Consider the following 25,749-nt stretch of genomic DNA (forward strand, 5'->3'; position numbering starts at 1 on the left):
TTAATTAGTCTTTTTGGTGATGCACTTAGTTTGGCTAAGTACAGTGATACCTCAGTTCATAAACTTTATTTTGTTCTATGATTTTGGAAAAGATGGCTGTATTTATGTCTTTGTGGGAAAAATGGTCACAGTCTATTTGTTACTGATGCAGAGTTTGTAAACAAATACACAATTTTACCAAACACTTCTGTTTGCAAACAAAAGCATTGGTGCCGTGGTGCCGAGGTACCACAGTATAGTCTGTTTTGCCCCTGTCTTAGGACCCAACCACCTCTGTTAGTTTGGGTTGCGAGGATGCAGTACAATTGGCCTGACACTCAGTCCTCTGGGAATGGAGAACAGTATTCTTAAGTTAATCTGGATGTTGGTATATAGATAAAACCCACTAATAGCAATAATTATGGGACCCTGGCATTGTCACAAAAATTAGCAACAGTAGCATTATCCAAGACAAATTGAATATTGCCATACTATAAGAAGCAATAATATACCTTTAACCATAGAAAATAAATCCATAATTATAAACACCAAGATAACCCAGATATTGATGCATAGCAAATATGTATTAAATGCAATAACTATACCTCTACTAATGATAGGAATTCAACAGTAATAGAGTTAACTATCTAAAGATTAATAAAGCTTAATGGTTACACTGTCAGATACAGGGGGTTGGTGAAGAGACACTAAAAAGGAAAAAATTACAAAATTAAGCAGTGGGCAATGAGAAGGACAGAGAATAGACGATCATATGGAGTGGAAGTGGTTTTATAGAATTAGGTAGAAGTAATAGAAGAAAGCAGAATATAAAAGAAAAAAGGGAGGAAAAAACAAATAATGTGGAGAATAAAGATTAAAAAAAACTTACAAGGAAAAAGCAGGGGTAATAACAACAGAAAACAAGGAGTAAGGATAAGGAAAATCCTCCAGACCCCAGTAAGCCAGTAAAGAAAGATGAAAGGGAAACAAACAAAAATCAAACACCGAGCAGTCCAAAAACAGAAAGTACAATTTCTCTGTAATTTTGAATGAGTGGTTTTCTTTCTGGATTCCCAGTATTGAAGTCCAGCAGTTCAGTTTTCTCACCTATCCTTATGGCCTGTGTGTTAGGTGCCACCCCTCCTCATTCCAGAGGCCCCTGGGCTGTGGGAATGTCCACACTGAAGGGAGTCCCTGTTCGTGCCTCTAGATAAGCCAAGCAGATTCCACATCTGCACTGGATGCAGGCAGTAGGGTGACAGCTCAGGTACTCAATGCTGGCACTTTTGGTTCAGCACAACTCAAGCTGTGCCTGGCCTACCACCTCAGAAGATAGGGCTTGTGCCCTTGGCTGGAGCACAAACCCCTTAGGAGTCCTCTTTCCAGTCTGCTCCCTGTTTTGGGGTATCTTCTGTGGCTGTCTCTCACTCAGTCACTATGGGAGGGTAACACTGGGAACCCTGATGTGACGCCCTCTCCAAGCTGTTGAGTCCCAGATTCAAATGATCAGTTCCTTCCTGGGATGGTGCCTGACAAAGCCCTTTTTGGCAGTATGGACAGCACCTGTGCTTGGAGCCCTGTCCAGCTGTTGCCCGCCATGTGGAGGGAATCCTCGTAGAGTAAAATCGCATACTGCCCCTGCAGGTCACAACAGGCTCCCCCTGAGCCTGTGTTGTAGGCCCAGTCCGCTGCCACCATTTCTCCCCAGAGACTTCAGCACTCACCTTGCTTCTGCAGACCAGGGCTCCCCCACAAGCCAGAAGCCAGGAAGCGGGATTCCTCCCCTAAACTGCTGTGTAGCTTTTAATTTTCCTGCCAGTTCCTTCCTTATTCCTGGCAATCTACTCCTTTTTTCTTACCCAAGTTGTTATTTTCCAGAGCCTGGATTCTGCATCTTGGAGAGCTGAATTTTGTTGCCACTCGCCTCTCTGCTGTCTTGATTCTCTGCTTTGACTAGCTGTATTTGTACTCTGCTCTAGACTTGTTCATTATTGAGGACAGGAGACCCTAAAAGGTGGGATGTGGGGTTGTACAATCAAGGACCCTAGGGCACAGGAAGCAGGGCAGTGAGTAGGCAGTCCAGCACAGGCAGCACTGTGCTGGCCCCAGAGAAGACTCAGATTCCCCCATTCTCTTGTTTCTTAAACACACTTCCCCTGCCTCCACAACCCCAACAAAAGGCCAATGAGGGGACTTCTGATACCTGTCACTAGGACTCAGTATTGAGTTTCTGCTCTTTTATCCCCTCTACGCACTCTGTTGTCTGCTTATGTTAACTCATTTCTAAAAAGGGTTCTTGTATCTAAGTTCCTGTCTATGTCTACTTCTGCCACCTTCATGTGGACGCTCATCTGAAAGCAGCGTTGCTTGGAGCAGTCCTGTTTTTTTGGGAGGAATCTGAGGCCCATGAGATTGTGTGTGTGTGTGTGTGTGTGTGTGTGTGTGTGTGTGTGATTCCTTTCTGCTTCTCTTCTTGTTCTGTTTTCTTCATCTCTAATTTTCTTCTTAGTTTTTTCTTGACCTGCACACTTCCATTAAATCCCGCCTTATCAATGAAACCTTTCGTGATTACTTCTTTCCACTTCCCTGAACTCTTAGAACATTTAGTCTCTCATGTGAATCACATAATTTTGCACTAATCAAAACTGCTCTGTGTTGCTATTTCATATCTGTAGTATTTCTTCTGTTACTATGCTAAATTCCAAGATTTTGTGTCCAGGATATATACAGATATTTATAGAATGCTTTGTATGCCCGCCCACACACATTGCAAGGGTCCTACTACTTTTTGAACTTCTATGTTAAAATTTATGTAGCTGTTTTCTTGTTGATGAGCACTTGTTTTCTACCTTGGCTAATTACAGACATTTCATTACTTATTTTTGAGCTTATTTTGTGTGAGTTGATTTTGTTTGTTTCTTTCAATTTTTTGAGAAAGGGTCTTGCTATGTAATCCAGGCTGGCAACTTGTGATGCCCCTGCCTCAGCCCCCTGAGTCCTGGGATTACAGGCATGCACTATCATACCTAACAAGCTTGTCATGTGAAAAGAAAAAAAAAAGAGCCTACTCCCAATAAAGAATTTCAACTTTTTATTAATTATTTATTAGGAGATAGCCAATTTCATGTTTGTTCCAATATGCTGACTTATTGACTGTGCTCCTTGTTTCATGCTTGCTGTTGTATTTTATTTTACTTTTAGGATAAGAACAAGAAACTGCGTCCTCTGTATGACATTCCCTACATGTTTGAGGCCCGGGAATTCCTTCGAAAAAAGCTTATTGGGAAGAAGGTAAGTGATGACCAAAACGTATTTGCAAGCGGTTGGATTAGCCTAATTCTTTTGGAAGTGATTATTTTTGGGCCCCTTAGCAGCACATGACACTCTTCTTCCACGTCAAGTGGAATTGCTTTCATATGAGAGAGGCGTGTCTCCGTGTCAGGAAGCTGTACCCCTTGGGAGAAGCTTAAAATTGGGGCCCTGACCACAGTGTGATTGCCAGTGCTCTCAGGGCAGGTTCCAGGCGCAATTCCAGTTTCAATAATTGCATATTGCCCAGAGCCCTGCTCACTTGGCTCTGTTGTTCTCTCCAGCCACCTCCATTAAAAGTCTGGGGCTGTGGGATTTGCCAGTGAGGGAAAGTCCCTGCTTTTTTATGTTTCCCTGGCTTCTGAGAGATAGGTTGGCTGTAAAGGAGGGGAAGTTGGACCTCCCCTAGAGTAAGAGGAAAATGCACGTATGAAATGCACTGTGGCGTGACTGCTACGTCTGCTTCTCTGGCTTGTTAAATGTCCTCCAGCCTTTCCTGCAGGTGCTGTGGGGTCTCTTAGAGGGGCAGAGGTGTGCAGGTTCCTCGTAGCCCCTGTGCAGCTTTCTGTATAGCACTTGACTTTGTGGTCCAGTACAATAGCGTGGCGACTCCAGCTTGCATTTCCTGGTGTTCTTAGAGCATAATATTCTGCAAATATTACAAATACAGTGAGCTTTTAGTTTAATATTCCCTCTTTTTCTGACTTCCCCACTCCAAAAGTCATGTGTACTTTTTGTCCTGGATGAATAAAGAAAGGAAAAGGAATGATTCCTTTGATAGCAGTTGAAGAAAATTCATGGAAGGATTATAATTCATATTTTCCATACTTTGCTTCATTTGGGGTTCTAGCAGAAATAATGCATTTTGGTTCGATTTTTATTGTAACTTTAGAAAGTTAAGGCAATCCTTTTTGTCTGGCCTTTAAAACATTAAAGCCTTATTAGCCTTTCTTACCTAAACTATTGATGTTGTGACAAGTTTGATAAAGGTCTGGCTTTTGGACTAATGCCAGAGTAATATATTAAATATAAATAAAAATATAACCAGTTTTATTATATACCGTAGGCACTAGGGTGATAAATTACAGCATGAGATTCTGAAGTTAGGTATAAAATGAAATTGCTAATTTTCAGGTAGAAAAACCAAACTGGATTCCCTAAAATGAGTATTAAATCTCCTCAGGTTCCTTCAGAGAATGGGCTCATTTGTCATTGTATAAAGCTTGACAGAACGCTGCATTCATTCATGAAGTGTAGTGCAGATGATGGCTTGAAGTCTCTTTCAATTTCTAGATCTCCTGTTATCTGATGTAATGTCTGTCTAACATCTCTATTTCACCCAGTTGATATCATATCACTCATTTACTGGCTCATAAACAGTTGCATATAGACAGCCAAGGAATTCCCTCACCTGTGCGGATTTCTAAAGAAACGTGTCCAGAGTCACGTGGCAAGAGTGGCAGCATACACTGAATACCAGCGTAGCCAGTTGAATACAGGTGTTGTAGCACCCACCTGGTTTCTTTGACGATTGCCCTTTCCTGATTCTGTCTCATCCCTGAGAACATAGATCACAGCTTATTGCAGCCACTGCTGAATGGTCCAGGAAGTTTAGCCCAAAGCTCTGCTCTCGAGAATGGTGTGCCAGGGCACTTAACTGTAAAGCCTTCCATCATAGAATAAAAGGACTGACCTCAGGTGTCAGGTATGATGCCAATTCTTAAGCAATTAGGCCCTTCTTAGTGGAACAAACCTCGTTTATTGGTTCCTGTGCAGCAGAGTTGGTTGGATTCTATTTGTGCTGAGCCTGAGTTCTTTCCCCCACAGTGACATTGTATAAATGATAAATACTGTGTCCCCACATAGGGGGCCAGATGCAGCTCAGCTCTGCTGGTTTGGAACATTCTTAGTGCAAACTGCTTTTCCTGACTCGCCACCTGAAAGCACTTGCCTGTCTTCTGCCCCATCGGTTGCGACAGCGAACATCCGTGTGCTGTGGCGTCGGGGAACAGGCAGGGCAGTAGCTGCCTCGGGGAAGGGGGCTGGCTAGCACATCATTGCACATTTCTGCCAATTCCCTTCAGACCTCTGCAGCTGTTCAGAATGGCACATGGTGATTAAGAGCCACCGTGAGGGAGCATGTGTGCCCGCGTGCACGGAAGCTGATTAGGGCATCCTATCGCAGCTTAAGGAAACACGGGGGTAGAATCATCTGCCTTGACCTTCCCAGAGAGTCCGTCATATGCCAGTTTTGAAAGATGTCTACAGTGTAGAGAAAGAAGAGTGAAAGTAAACTGCAAAGGTGTTTCACTGGCTTTGATGGCCTCCATCCCAGTTATGGAAATTCACATTAATTACTCCTAGATTTATTTCTGGGTTTATGCCATAATTAAAGTAAGCATATTGCTCTTGGAGACTTGGTTTTACCATTCGTGAACTGGCAATATTACTTGTGCTGCCCCTCATGGAGTTAGGTTATGAGAATCTATGATGAGGATCTTTAAAAAGTTTGTCCAGATGCCAGGGAGGTATGTGGTCAGGAATTGCTTAATAATATAGTTTTTGTATAGAAACTAGCAAAGTCCTACTTTTTCAGATTTGTTCCTGGCTCTGAAATCAGCATGTGACTGGCATCGTAACTGGAGTGTTTTTCCCTGGTGTTACTGACTTTACTGCCTTTTCAGCCCATTCCACAGATTCAGCTGGTATCTGATTAGTTGGGTAATAGGGCTTTAGCTCCCCTAAAATGAAACGTGCTTTCATTAAAGTGAGTGTTTTTGGAATTGAGAGAGGAGTAGAACACGTGCACATCCTTACCCTCCCCATCTCTTGTTTACCATCTGCCACCCTTTCATGAAAATCTTGATTAAAAGATATTCATGGCAAATAACTGTGTTGCTAATTTCTTCTGGAGTTCATGAAGTGGAATTTGAAAATTTCAACATATCTTTTAATTTTCCAGAATAATATCCTAGGTGTGTGAATAAGATGGTGAGGTTGATGTCCTTGGACCAGGTTTACCCCCCTAGTCTCGTATCAGGAGCCATTTCTTTCTGTGTATTCATACATTTCTCTTAATATTTGGAGCTCAGCCCGTAGCAAACAAGAGTTTGCACAGCCTTGTCGTTTTGCTTTCAGTAGAACAAGGTAATATCATCTTAAAAGTAGTGGATCTTCACTGGGGATTTCCCCCCAGTTATCTCATAGAGTATCTAAAGTCAAGTCTCAAGTTTTTTTAAACCCAAGTAAAGCAGCATTTATAAGTGACCTATGAATCATTCCTATAACTCCTGTCCCTTAATTGCAGAATTTCTGTCACCATGGGAACCATTGTGCTCCAAGCTGGAGCTTGTTTCAACAATTGTAGGGTCAAAGCTTGGTGGAAGAAGCAGGCTTGCGGAATTGCAGGAAGCAGAGTGAGCCAACACCTCGGGATGGCAGTGGAGCCCCCCCTGTCGGCCATCCTGTCATCAGAGACCTCGCCCCCAAAATATGTGCTTGTTCATGTACTTTTGACTGTTTCTTTGAATGAACAAATGTTAGCTAGGAATGAGGCTTATTTGTAAGCTAGTGGCTTCCTTTCTGTGGTTCCCATGCCATTGAAATCTGTTCTGTGAACTCACTGGCTCTTTTTTAGGCACTTAAAATTGGGCATTTTTCTTGATAAATGCAGACATTTTGGAAGTTACAGAGCTGTAAATCATTTACTGAGAGTCATTTCTGTCCAGATCGCTTTAGATTGTTTTCCTCTTAAAATGTACATTTTATGAGAGAGGTAGTTTTGGGGTGTGGAGCTGGGAAATAATCTTCACGTGTGTCAGACTTATAAACCCAGTGTGTCTAAACCAGACATCCTCACCTCTTCCACTGTTCTGCACCCCCTTTTTAAAATGTATATATGTTTGTATGTTTGTTTGCTTGTTTATTTATTTTGCAATACTGTATGGGGAATTGAATGCAGAGCCTTCAACTGAGCTATATCCCAACCCCTTTTTTTTATTTCAAGACAGGGTCTCACTGAATTGCCCAGACTGGGCTCCAATTCGTGATCCCCCTGCCTTAGCTTCCCAGAGAGCTGGGATTACAGATGTGAGCCAACTCGTCCAGCTTTGTCACCCCCCTGCTGTATTTAGTCATTCCACTGTGTTTGCAGAGTACTGAACCCACTTAGATTTAAAATCCCTGGATCCTCAGATTCCTTGTGTAAAATGGAGTAGCATTTCATACAACCTGCACACATGCTCTCATACTTAGGAATCATCTCTAGATGACTTGTGATCCATAATACAATGTAAATGTTGTATAAATAGCTGTGAAACATTATTGTTGAGAATAAGGCAAGAACAAAGTCTGAACATGTTCTGTTCAGATGCACTTCTTTTGCTATTTGTTTTTGATCCATGATTGGTTAAATATGTGCATGTGGGACCTGCGGACACGGAGCACTGACTGTCTGAATGTTTCCTCTGCACTCCCACTACCTTGTCTTGTATCTCTTTGGGCCTGTACTTCTGTAGACTTCTTACTAGTTTTCCCATAGTCACCTTTTCCCATTCTAATACTTTCTACATCTGCCACTGTTGGGGCTGTGCTGGTGCTCTTTACCTGTGCTCCTCCTTTGTCTAATAACATTGGCTTCCATTGCTCCTGGTGGCCTAAAAGATCCCATAAGATGCAGTTCCAGCCTGCTTTCTCTAAGACAACCTTGTGCCTCTTCCCCTGCTCCCTTCCTGGCCATTTTTCTGTGCTCCATTGTATTTCTTGAATGCATTGTTCCCTCTCCCCATAGGGCTTCTGTACTTTTTGATTTCTTCTATTTGAATTGCCCTCCTATTATACTCATTTCCTTTTCCCTATTTACTCTCTTATCCTTCAAATCCAAGTTAAATGTGGCTTCTTTGAGGAAGTTTTCTAGGACAACATGTATGCACATGCACGCACACACACACACACACACACACACACACACACACACACACATACACAGACGTACCATCATTTACCGTGAACACGTGTTTCATAGCTTGTGATGATATATGTGAGAGGCTGTATGTAAATAGCTGTTTCTCTTGTTAGATTTATTTCATTATGTCTATTAGGCCTATTATCTGCTCACTATTTCAGTGTCTGGTATAGTTTATGGTGCACTGTATTGCTCAGTGAATTTTTACTGAATCAATTAGCTTTAGGTACACTGGGCTCAAGGCTGTGGAGAAGCTTGTACACCTAAATAAGAATATAAGGAGAGGCTGAATAGGACTTAGCCGATTTCCTAGGATTAGCTATGTCTGCAAGAAGCAAGTCTCCTCCTTTCAGTAATTCCAAATCAGTCTGGAAATGATTAATATTATATGCAGTAATCTGTGTGTTGTGGAATAATGTGTTTGAATCAGCAAGGTTGGCAATGCAAGTATTGTTTATAGCTTTCTCTCTACTGGATAAAATATTCTAAGTGTCTAAGCACATTTAGGAGATGTGGCTCCTTTGTAATTTGGTGGCTATCTTTGTGTAATTTTCATGCCTTTCAAATTTGTTTTGTGAATTAGACTTACTGTCTTTTAGAAAGGGACTTTTATAATGCCTGTTCTGTCCTTAAGCATTATGACCACCAATTCTTTAGTTCTTGCTCACAGTATGAACTGAGTTCTAAGAGCATTGTTTTCACTTTTAATTTTCACCTATACTTTGCAAAATATAATCAGTCCCCCTTTTTTAAGAGATAAAGAAACTGAGACCCATAGAAATGGACTACTTTACCCATACACTTGTGCTGTTAATTGCAGTGCTAAATTAAAGACTGTCTGGAAAGGTCTGCTCCCCTTTTGTGTGTACATTCTCAGATGTCAGTAGGTCATGGTACCATGGGGGATAAGGTCAGTTCCTGTGTGTAACATGTACTTTACATGCTACAAGAAGCATCAGCCACCTTGTCCTCATCTACAGCTTTCAGGAGGTGGTAATGGCACCAGGTATCGGCCATCGGAGTGATTTCAGCCCTCTAGACATTATCTCATTAGTCTTTGAGATGTCCCTTTAAGGGGTGTTTCATTAAATTGTTCTTCATAGAACTGGTGTCAGATTCCATTGCCTTCTCCACCTTGTGCAGATACTGGGAGGGAAAAGGCAACAAAGCAAAGCCAATGGTAAAATTTGATTTTTCTCTCCTCAATCTCTTGGCATAGCAGCAACTCTTGGAAGTGGCTGGGGAAAAGGAAAGACATGTTGATTTTTTTCTTGGCCTAGAACCAGGGAGAAGCTGAGGAGGTCTATAGGTGCTTGTTCCTCTGAACAAGACAGACCTCCAAAGGCACCAGGAATCACATTCTTAGGAGGGGCCATTTTTTCACTTCACTACTGTTTGCTCCTCAAGGTCAGCACCCTTTCCTGGGGATACACCCTTAGCCGTTTGCCCACTATTTCCCAGAGTTGGCCCTTTCTTTAAAAATACATGTAAGTGCTGTCTGTGTTACGCATCAGCCATGCTAAGTACAAAGCTGACAGTATGGAAATTCTTAATTACCACCTATGTACTTCAGTTTGGATTTTATAAACATTTCTTTTGTCATGTCCACATTTTTCATTTCATATTAATTCATTCACACTATGGAAAAATCCTTTACATTAATGATCAGAACAGACCCTAAGGTTGTGAATGCATTGTGATTTAAATTGACAGGTTTATAAGAGGTTGCTTGTCCTTGCCTTCTGGTGCCAGCTGTTACCATCAGTGTGGCTGTAAATTTTTAACAAATGACTGCAGATATTCACCAAATTAAGAGCTGTTTTGAATGACTTACAGTTTCTGACCATGCCTTTTTTCCTAGTGGGAGTTCTTCAACTTGGTTATGATGGGAGAGCATCACTGTGCAGCAGCCATGAAGGTTCATTTGAGATGCCCATAAGTTTCCCGGAGGATTCCAGTCTTTACCCCTTGAGCCATTAACTCTTTCATGTGGTAACAGATGATTAGTAGAAATGACTGTGGGGTTGTCTCAAAAGGTAGCCAGCTTGCTTTCTGCCGCCATCTGAATGCTCTTTGTAATAATGATTTTTTTGGTGCTTTTTTGGTTTTTTGGCTGAAAATTGTATAGAGTCCTTCTGCGCTTCCAGGGCCATCAGCATGATAAGCTGAGCATACAACTCCTTGGTGAAGTGTGTTATTTGTGTGATACATCTTGTAGTAGCCTCTTCAGAATGCATCCTGAAGTTAAGTGAAGAAGCTAGACTTTTCAGCTGCATTCTTGGAAATTTCTTCTTTATGGCCACCTGGGGGAAATGACTTCTCTAGTAGAATCCTTGAGATTCTCGAGTCTCCAGGTAATACTTTTTATATAACTTTGTTTGTTGTTAACTTCTTTGGACTCCCTGGTTGCTCATAGTTTTCTGGTGAAAGTTCTTACATTTGTAACATGATTTGTGGTCAGCCTATCTTAAGCCTCCTACTCCCGATCTTTTCTTCTTGGTTTCTGAAATACCGTCCTTGGAGCTGGAACTTTCCATGCTTATTCTCTGCAAACCAAGATTTTATTTTAGGGGCACATTCGTGCTGAATCAGCTCAGCTGTGTTTGGGGGTAGGGAGAGGACAGGCTTTTTTTTCCCCCACTTTAAAAATAACCGTTATGTGCCAGAAACCCTATAAAATGTGCTGAATTGCAAACCTTCCAAGTTCCTGTACCTCCTGGTTTACAGAAAGTAGATTCTTTTGAGTTTGCGCTTAGTGATAGTGTGCAGCATGTCTTGTGTTGAGGAAAAGTCTGAAGCGAGATTGGGTCCACATGTGTGCATTGGGAAGAAACCTGTCCCTGGCTGTCTTTCCTCAGTGTTTTTTTCTCAAGTAGGTTCATCTGCTTGGAAGAAGGGTCTGTTTAGGGTTAATACAGATAAATTTCCTGATGAGAAAAAATGTTTTCTTTATATTTGCACAATAACATATATCTCTCAGAGGTACTGAGTTTTATTGGAAAGCACCAACCTTCTAGGGTTTCTTTCAGTGTGACCTTTCTTTTTATTATGCTCTTTAAAGTTAGACCAATTGTGAAGGCTAGGGATTTAGCTCAGTGGCACAGCGTCTGCCTGGCAAGCACAAGGTCATGAGTGTGATTCCCGGTACCGGGGGAAAAAAACCACCAAAATTAGACCAATTGTTTATGTTGCTTGACTTACTTTTTTCCTAAGAATATGAGTAACTTGTGCATACATGAAAGGTAGAATATACAAGTGTCTTGGTTGTAAGGTTGATATTTCTCTTGCCTTTTAGCTTGTAATTAAAAGCGATATTGTAAATCTACATCTTCATACCTAGAGAGCAAGGGAAATAAAAAGGATCAAGTTGCAATGTATACTATATGTAACATTTCCCCACAATGAATGCATTTATTATGAATTGCATTTTAAAGGTAATAAAAAAAAGTGAAAATGATACACAGTTTCAAAACAAGATAAAAAATTAACAATGGTTATTATGTTGCATATTGTTATCTTCAAAGTAGTTGCTCAGATGACCAGATATAGGCATGTAAGATTGATCAAACAATATAAGCTTTAACTGTTGCTTTCAGTGAATAGAAATTAGTAGTACAATTACCTTAGCTATCTTGTGTGTATATATATGTGTGTGTATATATATATTCCTTCTTTGCTCCCTTTCCTATCCCAGTTTTTCTTTCCTTTTAAGCAGTTTCTTTCCCTTTCATCATATCTATTATACCTTTTGTATCTTACTTACTCTTTCAGTTTCTTACACTAGGGAGACAAAAAGATGTTTACACATGTGGGTCTGATTTATTTCACTTATGAGTATAGTCTCTAAAAATTTAAAAACATTAACTCCTTGTTTTAGTGTATTTAATGTCTCTGGTCTTTTTGCTTTTACTTGGTTTTTGGAGACAGGGTCTTACTGTGTACTCCAGGCCCTCTTTGCTCTTCTCTGAAACAAATTCTTTTAGTGATACCTAGAGCTGCCTTCTTTTACTTTCACTTGCATAGTTATCTTTCCTCTGTTAATATTCAGGTATCCCTAAAATGCGGCAGTTCTGTTACATGCATGTTGCTGGCTTGGGCAGTCATGATGGCATATGTAATGGGTTTAAATAGTTGTCCTTGTCCCCCCTATTCCTGGGCCACCTGCCAACTTCTCTTTGTCTGCAACTTTAAAATGAAACCTTAAAATAGTCTTTACAGATATAATTAGGTAAGTTAAGATGAAGTTATGCTAGATTAGTCTTGTGTTTTCATAAAGTGGGATTAGGTCACAGGGGGCAGAGGGCCATGCGGCAGTGGAAGTGGAGATTGTCGTGATTCACCTGTAAGCCAAGGACTGGGAACTACTGCCTATAGGTGCAGAAGCTCGGGAGCCATAGGAAGGGTACTTCCACTGGTCCTTCAGATCTGGCTCTTGGCCAGACTTCTTGTTTCTGGGTTTCAGTTTTATTTCAGTAATGACCTTGTGCTGGTTAAGCTTGATTCACCTTGACTTGATAAATGGGCGAGTTCACAGCCGAATGGGCCGTGAGAGGTGAGGCCTAGGTGGAGGAAATGGGTCATGGGAAATGACCTTGGTCCTCGGCCCCTGTCTCTCTGGCTCTTTTCCTTTCACACTACTTTCTGGCTGCCGTAAGGTGAGCAGCTTCCCTCTACTGTGGCTCTGCACCGTGATGTTTCTGTCTTGGAGTAGCAGACGACGCACTGAAACTGCTCCAGCAAAGTAAACCTCTTTAGTTGTGAGTGTCAGGCATTTTGTCCCAGTGTAATCCATGGCACAGGCTTTCCTAATGTCAGTGGTCTTTCATGTCTGATCCCCTGCCTGCCTTGCCTTGCTCCCTCTATTTGAGTTTATTACCGTAACTCCTTCTGAGTAGTGAGACCCCCAATCCCCACCCTCACCCCTCCAGACCACTTGAGGTTTGGTGTGGAGCAACTGGTACACATTTCCTGTTCTGTCAGTAGGCACACTCTCAGACTATTGTTGACTTGTCTTCCGTCCTTGAAGGTGAGTGCTGATGCCGTCCTCCCTCGTGGCCGTCCTGGTCAGAGGGCTTATGTCACTTCTGCTTTGATAACTAGCAGTGTTTTGAAATATGGCACACCTTGGGAGAAATCCTTCCTGGCAGTAGCTCTTGATGATCTGGGCTCATCCCATTTGAAGTTGATGAGTATGCCATTAGGAATAATTAGCAGAGGTCTGTCTTTTAAAGCACATTGTACAAATACATCTTATGGAGCTAATATTTTAGGCCAGTGCAGTTATATGATACCTTTTTGGAGGCAAAATGAAGATAAATACAATATCTCACGAGTTGCTTACAGTATAACTGTAGTAAGATGGTAACATGTAAGTTGAGTAAGTTGAATAAAAACAGATTTGAGTAACTGGTAAGAGAACAGAAATGTGTCTTTTCACAGAAGTTGGTAGGTGTTAATGTAAATTATACAGATTATGGTTATGTGATACACATGGGAGAGGCCATGTGCTAGGTGACCTTACGTACTTAATGCCGTCAGCCATCAAACACATTGCTGATGGGTGAGTATTTCCACTCCTGCCTTCTCACTGTACCTACAGATCTTTTTGCAGCTGCTGACCACTGGTCACCCAACTGCACATTCCAGTACACCGCTGGTTTCTGTTATGCCCAAAGTACAGTTCTTGGTTTGCATGATTCTTTTCCTACCCTGGAACTGCCCTTGGCTTTGTTGTTGATCTTTCTTAATGCCATCTTAATTGTCCCAGACTTTAAGATCAGCGGTCTCTTAACCCCATACCTCAGGCTTCTCAGTAACGGGGTTCAGCTGGTTCTACCTCAGCTCCCCTCCGCCTCAGGGTTTTCCTGGTGTGGCCTTCAGTCTGTGTACCACGCACCTCTCATTTTAATTATCACAACTTGCCTTCATTCATTTCCCTGCTCCTTCTAGTATATGCTGTTTCTCACAGTGCTGGCATGGTTGTTTTCTGCATGCACAGCCCTAATATGCCACCAACTCTGGTGATACCTGATTGCCTGCCAGAAAGAATCGCAACTCCTTAAGTGAACGTCAAAGCAAAGGAAAGGAGCTGTATATAAAATACTGTGATTTCAAAGAGGATTCTGCTTCCATTTCCAGGCTTATGTCCTACTCGTAAGTATGTGGTAGCAATCTTCGTACCGCTCAGGGACGTGCGCAGTCCTTGTGCAGCTTCTTGCCCTCGCTGTTGGCTTTCTGTCAAGAATCTTTCCCTACTTTGCATTGCAGACTACCCATGGAAAGTACAGCGCTGTCTTTGCTTTGGTAATAACTTAGGTGTCCATTTCTGCAGTAGTGGCTCCCAGGTCTGAGCTCCCTTCCCACCACGGCAGGGCGCGCAGCCTGTCATCTGCTCATAGTTCTGAGACTGTACCTGGTGCCAAGAATAAGGTTAGGTCCCCACGGGAGAGGTGAGGTGCGTCTTGGCTCTTCCATGTCTTACAAATGATCAAGAGTACTTACATACGAGAAGAGATACAGGAAACTCATCACGTAAGCTGGTGAGATGGTTTCCTTATCAGCTGCCCTTTAGCATTTGCTCATACAAATGGAGGTAGTACTGTTCGACTGTAGTACAAAGGCCTTAGAAATAGGTGGGATAAATGTTTTTCTGTTTATTAATTAAAATTTTTAGTAAGAAAGTTGTGATGTCTTCAGGACGCAGTCTGAGCAGTAACTCCTTCATGGAGATTTGGGGGCATTTCTGTGTCTTTTGCATGATTGACAATAGGTAGCATTTCTAATTTCTTTTCCCTAAAAGTTGTAGAAGGGTCTGCATGGTGGTGTATGACCTCCCCAGGACCCAACACTGGGAAGGCTGAGGCAGCGTAATTGTTAAGTTCAAGGCTAGCCAGCCAGGGCTACATATGAGCCCCCACACACTCACACACCACATTCCCCCCAAAATAAATGACTAAAGGATTTACTCAGCTAGTGGAGACTGCATTAACATTTTTGACTTGCATTCCCCGCTGTGATTTTAAAGATCCAAGTGACAGAAGCTTGATGGTTCCTGATGATGCCCCACTGGTCTTCCTAACCCTAACTAAGCTCCATAGTGTTCTCTTCCCCGATCAGAGTCTACATGATTTGGAAGGAAACAAGTCCGTGCCTTGCTTGCTGCAGTTGGCCACTTCTGCAGTGTCCCCTTTTGTCTGGCAGGTAGCTGCCGAGCTGGCCCCTGAGAGCTGTCATGGTGACTTTGACGCTCAGTGGAGTCCTGAGGAGAGTGTGGCCAGTGAAATACCCGCCTTTCCCCTGGGGCAGATTTCCACCCCCTCTGCGGCTTCCCCGCTCCTTATTCAGTATATGACAGGAGAGGGAAAGGAAGGAATGTGAGATTGGAAGGGAGAGCACCACCGCAGAGCCTGCACTTAGTTGCAAGTGAGGAGAACAGGAGAACAGGTGTGGATGAGCTGGCACCATGTGCAGCTAGAGCACCAGGGAGCTCCGTTAGCTCTCGAGGTGAACCTCACCAATGGAAGGGAAGAGTCTTACGCATGTGGTCCATGTGTTCACAGTACCGCTTTCTTCATTTATGACACAGATGGTTTTGTTTGTTTCAAGGAACTGGGGATTGAATCAGGGCCTTCCCACTGAGTAAGTTGCATCCCCAGCAACCCCCACTCTCACCTTATTTTTGTTTGGTTTTGATTTGGGGAGACTGGGTCTTGCTAAGTTGCTTGCTTTAGCCTCTCAGAGTACTGTATTAGAATCACAGGTGGTACACCACTACATCTAGGTGTAGTATTTTGTCAGCTGCAGGGAATGTAAGCTGACAGGTGCATTCACGGTCTCTTTTGAACAGGACAGAATAGATAGAACTATTTTAAGTTCCTTGGGTTAAAAACAGAAACTAGTACCTCAAATGCAGACCTGTAGCTTTGTCCACAGTTTGTTGGCAAGGTAGGACATTTCCATGACCTCAGAGGCAGGAAGACAGGCAGTTGGAGATCGTGCATGTTCACATTCTGACACTTGGAAAGAATTAATTTCTTCCAGTGTTCCTTCTATTCTTAATTTGTAAAATGAAGAAAAGGAATCTTTCTTTTGCCCTCTACTCATACTAAAGAATCAAGAAAGACTCAAATCCATCTTGCAGGCATGTGACAGCATTTATTTACGATGGTGTGGTTTTCCTAGCAGTGTCTCTAGTGAGGGCTCCCATGAAGATCTAGGTGGATTCATGGGTTTCCATTGCTAGCTACCAACATCTCCACACAGGTTAGGCTGATGGTAGAAAGACGGGGGCCTGGAGCCCTGGACCCAGAGTGCCTTCACCTCACTCTGTGTGCATTTGGGCCCTTAGTTGTCCCATCTCTAAAGTGAAGAGAAATTTGCAGTCTCTACGGATTCTGCTCATAAAAGGTGGCAAGATTTGTTGTGAAGATTTGTTGCCCTGTTTTATATCGATTGATCTACTTGATTCCTTTTACAGTTCTGAAAGTTAATTTTTTTGTCACCACAGATTTATTTTGTTTCAAGATGTGACTGCTTGTTGTAAATGAATGTGTCTCACACACTCCCTGGGTTTTGTGATCCTTTAGTGATTCTTTATACTTACTGTGGACACTGATTGCTACAGGCTTTTGTTGAGGATGTGGTAGTGGAAATTTTGTTACTTCCCACTCCTTGCCCAGCCCAAGGAAGGAGACTGACTTCCTTCTCCCTGCTGCTCTGGTTATGGTCCTGAGCTACGGTCAGAGCGTATCTTTTTATCTGAAGTGGCTATGGTTGACCCTTTAGTCCCATTTATCACTGGGGCAAAGTCTTCTTTTCTCATTCTCCAGGATCTGTGACTTCACATGGTTTTCTCCCATTTGAAGGCCCATATTTGTTTTCCTCAGTCATTTGTCAGTTCACTAAATTTTGAAATATGGCTTTGGGAATCCAAATCTGTCCAAATGCTTGACTCCTTGACTTTGGCCAGGTGCCTTTCCACATCTTCCAGTTTCTCCCACTGCTGGCGGTGGCGTTCGCCTGCTGCCAGCAGCATGGAAGGAAAGCAGCGTGCATTTTGAACTCCACAGCATCAGAGCGTTTTTGAAGATGAAAAACAAAGATGAGTCATGTTTCTACTGTTCAGTATTTCTGCTTTGGTGGTAGTTAATCATAGCTTTCCAAGAGGAAAATGGTAAGATGATCAGTAAGTCTAGATTTATTATGTGTCCCTCACCATTCGGGGGCCAAAAGTGGTATTGATAGCCTCGTTTATCCCTTAGTTTATAGATACGGATTCTCCCTTTCTGTTTCTCTAACATTTTCTTTCCTCCCTCAGTTTATCTTTTTTTTAATCCTTCTTTCCCTCCGCCTTCCGTTTTCGTCTCCCTCCTCAGCAGTTCTCAGTTATTCAGTATGAACAACATCAGAATGCAGAGCGTACAGGCACTCTCATTTCCAAACATACCACCCATCTGCCGCAATGTCGGCCTTGGCTATTGCAGTGGATCCCCGGGACCTTTATGTCATTAAGAGGAAAATAGTGATTTGCTAGCCCACTTTTTCTTGTTTCTGTTCTTCCTTTCAGCAGCCTAAAGCTTGGTTCTCTACCAGAGTTAGCAGAGCGTGTGCTTGTCTCTAAGCAAGGTCCTCTTAGTTTGTTTGATGGTTCCACTTTCTTGTTGGGTTTGGGACCTTTCTGATGAACTCTTAAAATTTTCCATGCTGGCTGATATAAAGCTTTAAAACTCCTTGGCTTTACTGTCATTTCCTGCTCTTTTTGAGAAGGATGAACACAGACAAGGAGGAAATTATTTCAGTTGCCCTTTTTGGTGTTGGTTTCTCCTCCCTGGGGGCTTCTAGTTGGTGGGCCAGGACTGGAGTGTGCGACCTTGTGAGTCTTCTGATGAATCAGCAGCTTGATGCTGCCCCAAGCACAATAGCACACGAGGTGCCTGGACATGACTGTTTGATGACACTGCAACCTAGACCTTTGTTTTCCTTACATGGCCCTTCTTCCTGGACTTTTCCTGTGGCTTCCTTTGCTTCCTCGATGCCTCCACGTCTGCATCTGTGCACTCCACCTCTGTGTGCTGAGACTGTTGGATAGCAGTGCAGGGCTGATTTCTCTGGGACCTTGTTTCTTTTCTTGTGAAGACTGCTTTTTGCATTGGAATGGTTTCCATAGCTAGGCAAAGGTACTTTTCTTTACAGGACTTTTTAAAATACACTTTTTAAACAGCCAAGAAGACATAATTTTAAAAAAGTTTTTTTTGTTTTATATAACATAACTTGTTCTTTACATTTTAAAAATAGATGTAGAAGGATGTGTAGAAAAAATAGATGCGTAGATATATATATATATAAAGAGTAGTTCTTTTTTCTCCTAAAGATTTTCAAACTCAGATCAAGAGAGAAAATGAATTTTGTTATTTTATTTGCTGAAACAGACATTTTGAAGTCATTGGCAAGAAAGCCAATGTGAGAAAAGGATACCCTTTTCGCAGACTATTACATAAACTAGGCAAACATTTTGGCTATTTAACATATCTTTTAGACTTAAAAAAAAAAAAACAAAAACTAGAAGGCTGGGCATGGTGGCACATGCTTGTACTTCCAGCACTTAGGAGGCTGAGGCAGGAGGATCGTTGCGAGTTTGAGGCCAGCCTGAACTGCTTAGTGAGACCCTGTCTCAAAAACAAACTAGAAAGCCAGTAAGAGTTTTTCTTATGCTGTTTTTCACCTTTTATTATGATGTTGAACAGACGGTGCATATATTTCTTTTCAAAACTCTACAGTGCAAGGAAGGCCTTGTATCCTTTGCCCTGATCTACTTCACCAAACCATGGTGCCTCACCAGAAGCAACCAGCACTACCGTTTCCTTGTGAAAACATGTCTTCCCTGACAGGTTTTAGGTTTGACTTTCACAGGTGGATGTGTTTGTGGGTGGGTGGGTTGTCTTCTCCCTTTTCACACAAATGCTAGCATCATAAATCCTGTTAAAATTTTGTACATATAACCAAACATAGTACCTTTGTACTTGTGTTTTATTTCTATCACTTATAAGTAAGGCATTATCATTTGATGTGCGTAATTTAGCAAAAACTTGCCACTTTCCTACCAAATTTCAGCTTAGTTTTCTCTATGGCTGTAATGTTCCTACTTAAAAATGCAATTAGGAATTCTGTTAACAGCGGTATTATTGTCCACTTAATCCTTACTTATGATCCTGTAGTTTGGGGCCCTTTTTTGCTTTGTTTTAAGTAGCATTTACTTAGCACTTTAGCAATCCAAAAAATTTTTCTAAAAATGTACATTTTTGAAAACAAGAGAAAAGGATAAAGGAAAAAGAAAAACTCTACCACCCAAGTGTAGCATCTGTTAATACTCAAGTGCATATTAGTCCAATCTCTTTTTTATGCATTTGGCTATTTGCATAATTTTCATCTTAGCTCATAATTATATGGTACTTATTGTTTTGTAACCTTCAGTATGATGATTTCCCTGTCGTTAAGCTGTCTTCTACATGAGGTACTTTTATCATTTAGTATCATGCGCATGTTTAATCAATATCCTGTTGTTAGCTTTTTATAATGGTTTAGTGTGGGAGTTTGGAACCAAATAGACATGAGTTTGAATCTCTGGGGCAATGTTACCAACTCGCATCTGTCATGAACATTAAATGAAGTAATATACATTAAGCACTTAATGCAGTGCTCGGCATATCACTAGAGCTCAATCGATAACAGCAAACTACCAAGTCAGGGCTTAGGAAAATTAAGGACAGACAGCAATATATAATACGACAAATAAAATGAAATAGTTTTATCCTGTGTCTTACTGAAGCAGAGTGAGAGAGAAGGGGAAGGGTAAAATGCGCAGGGGGGTGAGAGGAACTGAGGGTGAGAGCTTAGGCAGAAAAATGTGGCGTGCAGTATAACAGGATTACAGCCAGGCCTTGTCCTCTCGCAGGAGGGGTTTTCATCCTTGGGCGCCTCGGGGTCCTGACGACAGTCTTCTGCATCCTGGAGGGAGTGGGAGAGGGAGAGAACTTTCAACATCTCATTCCCTTTTTTTTTTTGAAGATAGTAAACAAAAATGATACACAATTTCAAAACAAGATGATGGAAAATTAACAATGGTTATTATATTGCGTGTTGTTATCTTCAAACTAGTTGCTCAGATTACCAATGATAGGTATATAAAATTGATCAAACAATATAAGCAGTAACTGTTCCTTTTGATTAACTAATAGAAATTAGTACAATTATTTTTGTGTGTGTGTGTGTGTGTGTGTGTGTGTGTGTGTGTCTTCCTTCCTTTTCTCCTTTCCCCATCCTAGTTGTTCTTTCCTTTTAATCAGTTTCTTTCCCTTTCACAATACCTATTGTACCTTTTGTATCTTATTTACTCTTTCAGTTTCTTACACTAGGGAGACTGTGATGTTTACACATGTGAGTGATAAACTCAAGGCTTTTGTAGGTAAATGGATGCAACTAGAGACCATATTTATAAGGGAAATAATTTCCTTCTTTTCTGAGTTTCCTGGCACGTTTCACAGCCTGATAGGGTTCGTGTAAGAGCTGGCAAGACATCTGAGAACTTAATTGACTGCAACCCATCGGAGCTAAAGAGAGGGGAAAGCATGCCGCACCAGTAGTGTTTGTACCCCACATTCCTCTGAAAGTTCTGAAACTTCAGACTGAAAATTAAAGATTCTCAGTCTCCTGAACCTGTCTAATCATAACTGATCTTCAGTCAAGAACAAATGTTGATTGCTTCCCACATCAACACCAATGAACCTATCATTTCAAGTGTTCTTCTCCTATTTCTTTAGCCAGTCTGACACATTCGGTTTTAAAAACTGCACTGTTAATTGAGATGTCATTGATAAATCCAGGTATTGATTAAATTTGAGGTACTATATTACACAGTCTATTATTTCTGATCACACAGGCAACATACCCTGTTTAAAGTGCCTTGATACTCCGGTCAGGGCTTTGTCAGGATTCAGATTTTGGAGTGATGATTCTTGGTTCCTCATCTTACAGGAACACTGAAGCAGTGAAGGATTTACCCTGACATTAAATATGAAGTATTTTGAAAACAAAATGAAGTAGAAATGCTGCTCCATTAAAAATAACTATACAAACCATTATAAACAGGGCAAAATTGTTACATGTGATGCTAGCAAACAGTGCTATATTATCATGCTCTCCTTTTTTCATGGTGTTACCTTTATGCTGGCACTGATTTTAGATGACATTCCTTTTAAAACGAACTGCATATTCACCAAAATATTTAATTAAAGTGAATTAATTGAAGCCTGAATTTATATACATTCTCAGTAATAGTGTCATTTGTCATTATAGAAAAATTGTCTGCCAGTAAAAAAAAAAATTTATAGACAGTCAGTGCCTCATTTTTATATTACTTTTATAAGCATCTAAGCTACATGAAATACCCCTTTTCTCCATGTTCATTGGATACAGAACATGGGTTTAAGACCATATAACAGTCGATGGATTGTGTCAGTTTGAGAAGTCGATGGATTGTGTCAGTTTAAGTTGGCTCAGCAGTTCTACACCCTGGAATGGAGAGGACCCGCCGTAGGGTGGCTCTGCTTGGATAAGGGGAAATGAGGAAGGATGGACGGGCTTCTGTTCTTTAGAGGAGCACCAGTACTCACCTTCAGTTTGGACGACCTCTCCTGGCTTCTAGTGCAGACTGTTTGGATTCCAGCAGATCTTTCAGACCTCCATTGTGGACTCTTCAGCCTTCTGTGGAAGACCCATCAGCCTCCTGATATGGTCTTAGTGGGACACTGCAGGGAACTCCAGACCTTGGACTGAAACCTTCCATCTGTCGTGCAGACGCCCTCTGCATGCTTCCTTGTCCAGCTCTGTGGCCGACATTTGTGAGCCAATCTTGTAATTTCTTACACATTGAAATATCTTACGTTATATCTGTTTCTTTAATAAAACACTAATACAGATCATCTTTATGATTTTTCTTCTTACCAGCTGAATTCATAAGCCCTCTTAAAAACTGAACCAATTTAGATTTAGAATTTACTTTAGCATTATATCCTGGAGTTGGATTTTGAGCTATAATCATTTTCATCGTTCTAAGCACTTTGTCTGTCCTCAACTCTCTCTTTGGCAAAGGTAGCCTTACCAAGAAATTGCAGAATTTCTTCACAAATTGCATATACTCTTGTCCTTTTTTTAAAATCTTGCTTTAAGAGATAGTTGATGAACAATGGAGTGTTGTCACTTTTGATAGTTCTGTCTTATTTCATTAGTGCTTGACTTTGTAAAGCTTTTCAAACATGTAATCTTGATCTTTGTAAATATCTCTTGACTTCCTTTTAGTACATTTGCTAAATTTGGCTTTATTTTTTGGAGTGGCATATATAACAGAAATAGTTATTGCAAGTTCAAAATAAGTAGTAACATGGGGGCACTAAATAAAAATTGGTCAATTGATTACTAGCCTTTTGGAGAGTTACACATAGAGAATCTGGTCTCTCCAATTGTCAGTAATATACGTCAGTTACTGCTTTGTAAGACAGAGCTATCACACTGAGACCATAGATCATATTTTTAACTGTGATGACCTTATTTTGTTGTCTGATTTTAAGTGTAGTGCATGCTTATTATAGTAAATTTGGCAAGTATAAAAGAAAAAAGCTTATAATTCAAGTAGCTTAATATTTTGGAGTATTTTACATTTGTAGGCTTATTTTTGAATCATTTTCTGTGTGCTTTTTAAATGACAATAAAACCTAAATATCTCCCCATATCCTTAAGCTTTTGTGTATTAATTTTAATAGCTATGTAATTTTATACCCTTATCATATAGTTTATTTAAACAATGTACATTCATCTTAATTATTTTGAACAATAATGATGTGATTTTACCTTTCAAATGAGCCTTACAGAATGACAGACTTTTACCTCTGGGAAGATGTAAAGGTTAGCAGGGTAAAGAACACAACACTTCTGTGTTGATTTATTAACAAGGTCAAGTACTTCCTTAGACGGGCTTTAGTCATTTAAGAAGCACAATAGCTGCCCCCAGCTTCAGTCCTGTGAATATCATCTCACATTGAAAAAAAATCCTTATGGCTCCTAGAATTTTCTCATTTTAAACTTTAATTTTATTCCTTTTTTATCTTGTTTATTTAGCCTACTTCTTACTGTTTAATTTCTTAGCTTTCTTCCATTTCCTTATTTAAACAGCATAGCCACAAAATACTTCATTTTAATTTCTTCTAATTTTTGATACTCAACAAGAAGTACAGCTATAGAATGGATAGTTTTGGAGAGAACCAGACTCAAATCATGGAATTTGGAGTTCTCTTTATGTCAGCCTTCTCATGAACTACTGCTTCTGCCACCTCCCTTGTGTTTCCATTTATTTTAAAGATAGCTTCTAAAAATAGCTTCTACATGACTCAGCCTTGGAATATCCTTGGACTAACCCTCCTAGACTGTAATTCTATCCAGCTTTATAACAGACATAACTTATTGGAGTGATGTTAATACTTCCCTTTTATTGTGGATTCCTATTCTTGTAGTTCAGATGTTATTTGCTGTATTATTTTGAATCATAGCCATAACTTTTTTATTAAATGGATGATATTTGGAGAAGCTGCATGACTGTTCTGCTTTTCCTCGGACAATAGTGTGTGTTTGCTCTAGATTATTACTGTGGTCTTTTTCATTCTCATTTAAGATAAGTCATTCACTTTATCTCTTTAAAACCTTTCTCTGTTAATGAACTTAGAGTTGGAATAAAAAGTGAAATCTTGAATAATTAGTTAAAAATTCAAAAAATCATTTTTAGATTATTTTTTTGCTATACAGATGTATTTACTTTTTAAAAATTGAGTCTAATTCCAAACTTTTTAATTGGCCATTTAGATTTCATATTGCTTGTATTACAGATTGTATTTCTGCATCACTGATTCACTGATAACTGTGAATGCTGCTGTTGTGGTGGGGTTTATTTTGTTGTGCCCCTTCCCCCTGCCCCTTTTTGTCGTGGTGGTACTAGGGATTGAACCTGGAGCCTTCCCACTGAGCTCCATCCCAAATCCTCATTTTATGTTTCAAGAAAAGGCCATGCCCAGGCTGGCCTCAAACTGCTATCCTCCCTGCCTCAGCCTCCCAGAGTATTAGAATTATAGGCACATGCCACCATGGCTGCGGTTGATGTTATTAATGCGACTTCCGCTGCTCTCAAGCCTATTCACCCCTAAGTTAAAAAACATCTAAAAAACATCCACTGAGTGTTCAAAGAAGCAAATACATAAAGCAAAAAGTAGGGTAAGGTCCCCGTGTACAGAAGAACCTTACTGCTATATATTGTGGAATTATTAGTAATTGGTTATATCCGTGCTTTTCAGATTTGATAGTTATCAGACCAGTAACATTGATTCTTCTTGTTTGTTAGACTGTAACATGCCCTACAGATTCTTATGAACTGTGAGATATTTTCTTAGACTTCTGTAGCCCCAGATTTATCATTGACTGTTACCTTAATTTTTCTATTCGTATGCTTATTGTGATGCTATTTGCAGGAATTATAACAGATGTCAGTAGTAGAATGCACATTTTATTAGATCTGATTCAGCATTTCAATTTATAACCTTCTGTCATCTATAGTCATTTATGATACAGATTATGTTTATAAATGTATAATTTTATTCAGTCTAGCCATGTCTGTGCATCTTGGTTTATCTTTTACAGAGAAAATTGAGACAGTATATTATGGACCTCTTTTGTCTATTTCATCAGATAATTAACCTGAGATTTAGTAGTTACTCTTTAAATTCATTTGTATTACTATTCTGTTTGATTTCTTTAGTAAATATACACAGTTACCATTTTTGTTCACTCTTGTTCTAATATAGTGAGTTCTGTTGCTATGTGTGGTACCTCCTGGCTGTTCTGAAATGGACTCCTTAGGCAGGCAGGCTTTGGATCATTCTCTTCATTCTGAGATTTTGACAGGCCTGTGTTTTGGGGTGGTTTCCATGAAGATCTTGGCCAGTGATTGCAGTGAAGTCTGCCTCACTATGTTTTTGGAGGTTCTATCTTCAGGATGCTTCTCTCATTGCCTGGGCATTTTCCCATTACCCCTGGTGCTTCCAGGAGTTGGGGCTTGTTCATTCTAATGGAATCGTCTGAAATTCTCCGATAACTTTATAGTGACAGCGTATTATTAAATACCGTCACTACCTCCTGAGACTGCTCTTTTGACACCCAGTATAATAAATTTATAGCTCAAAGTGTTAACTCAAGAGTAGAGCCACCCTGGGGCTGGGGATTTAGCTCAGCGGCAAAAGCGCCTGCCTGGCAAGCGCAAGGTCGTGAGTTCGGTTCCCGGTACCGGAGAAAAACCAAAAAAAAACAAACAAACAAACCATAACAACCCTTTGTGGTGCAAGCTAAGGTTTGGGAAGTGCACTTCCTCAAAACGAAGAGTGAGCTGCAAAAGAGGAAGCCATGGC

General features: G+C 40.7%; 1 protein-coding gene across 1 annotated transcript in view; it reads left to right on the forward strand.

Annotated features, from left to right (window-relative positions):
- Positions 1-25,749, forward strand: part of Snd1 (staphylococcal nuclease and tudor domain containing 1) — a 431,831-nt gene that overhangs the window by 153,029 nt on the left and 253,053 nt on the right. Inside the window, exon 11 of the mRNA XM_005402366.2 lies at positions 3,181-3,270. Within this exon, the coding sequence (XP_005402423.1) occupies positions 3,181-3,270 (90 nt within the window). The remainder of the gene's footprint in view (positions 1-3,180; positions 3,271-25,749) is intronic.

The sequence above is a fragment of the Chinchilla lanigera genome, unplaced genomic scaffold (assembly GCF_000276665.1).
Source record: "Chinchilla lanigera isolate Chin_1 unplaced genomic scaffold, ChiLan1.0 scaffold00078, whole genome shotgun sequence".
NCBI lineage: Eukaryota > Metazoa > Chordata > Mammalia > Rodentia > Chinchillidae > Chinchilla > Chinchilla lanigera.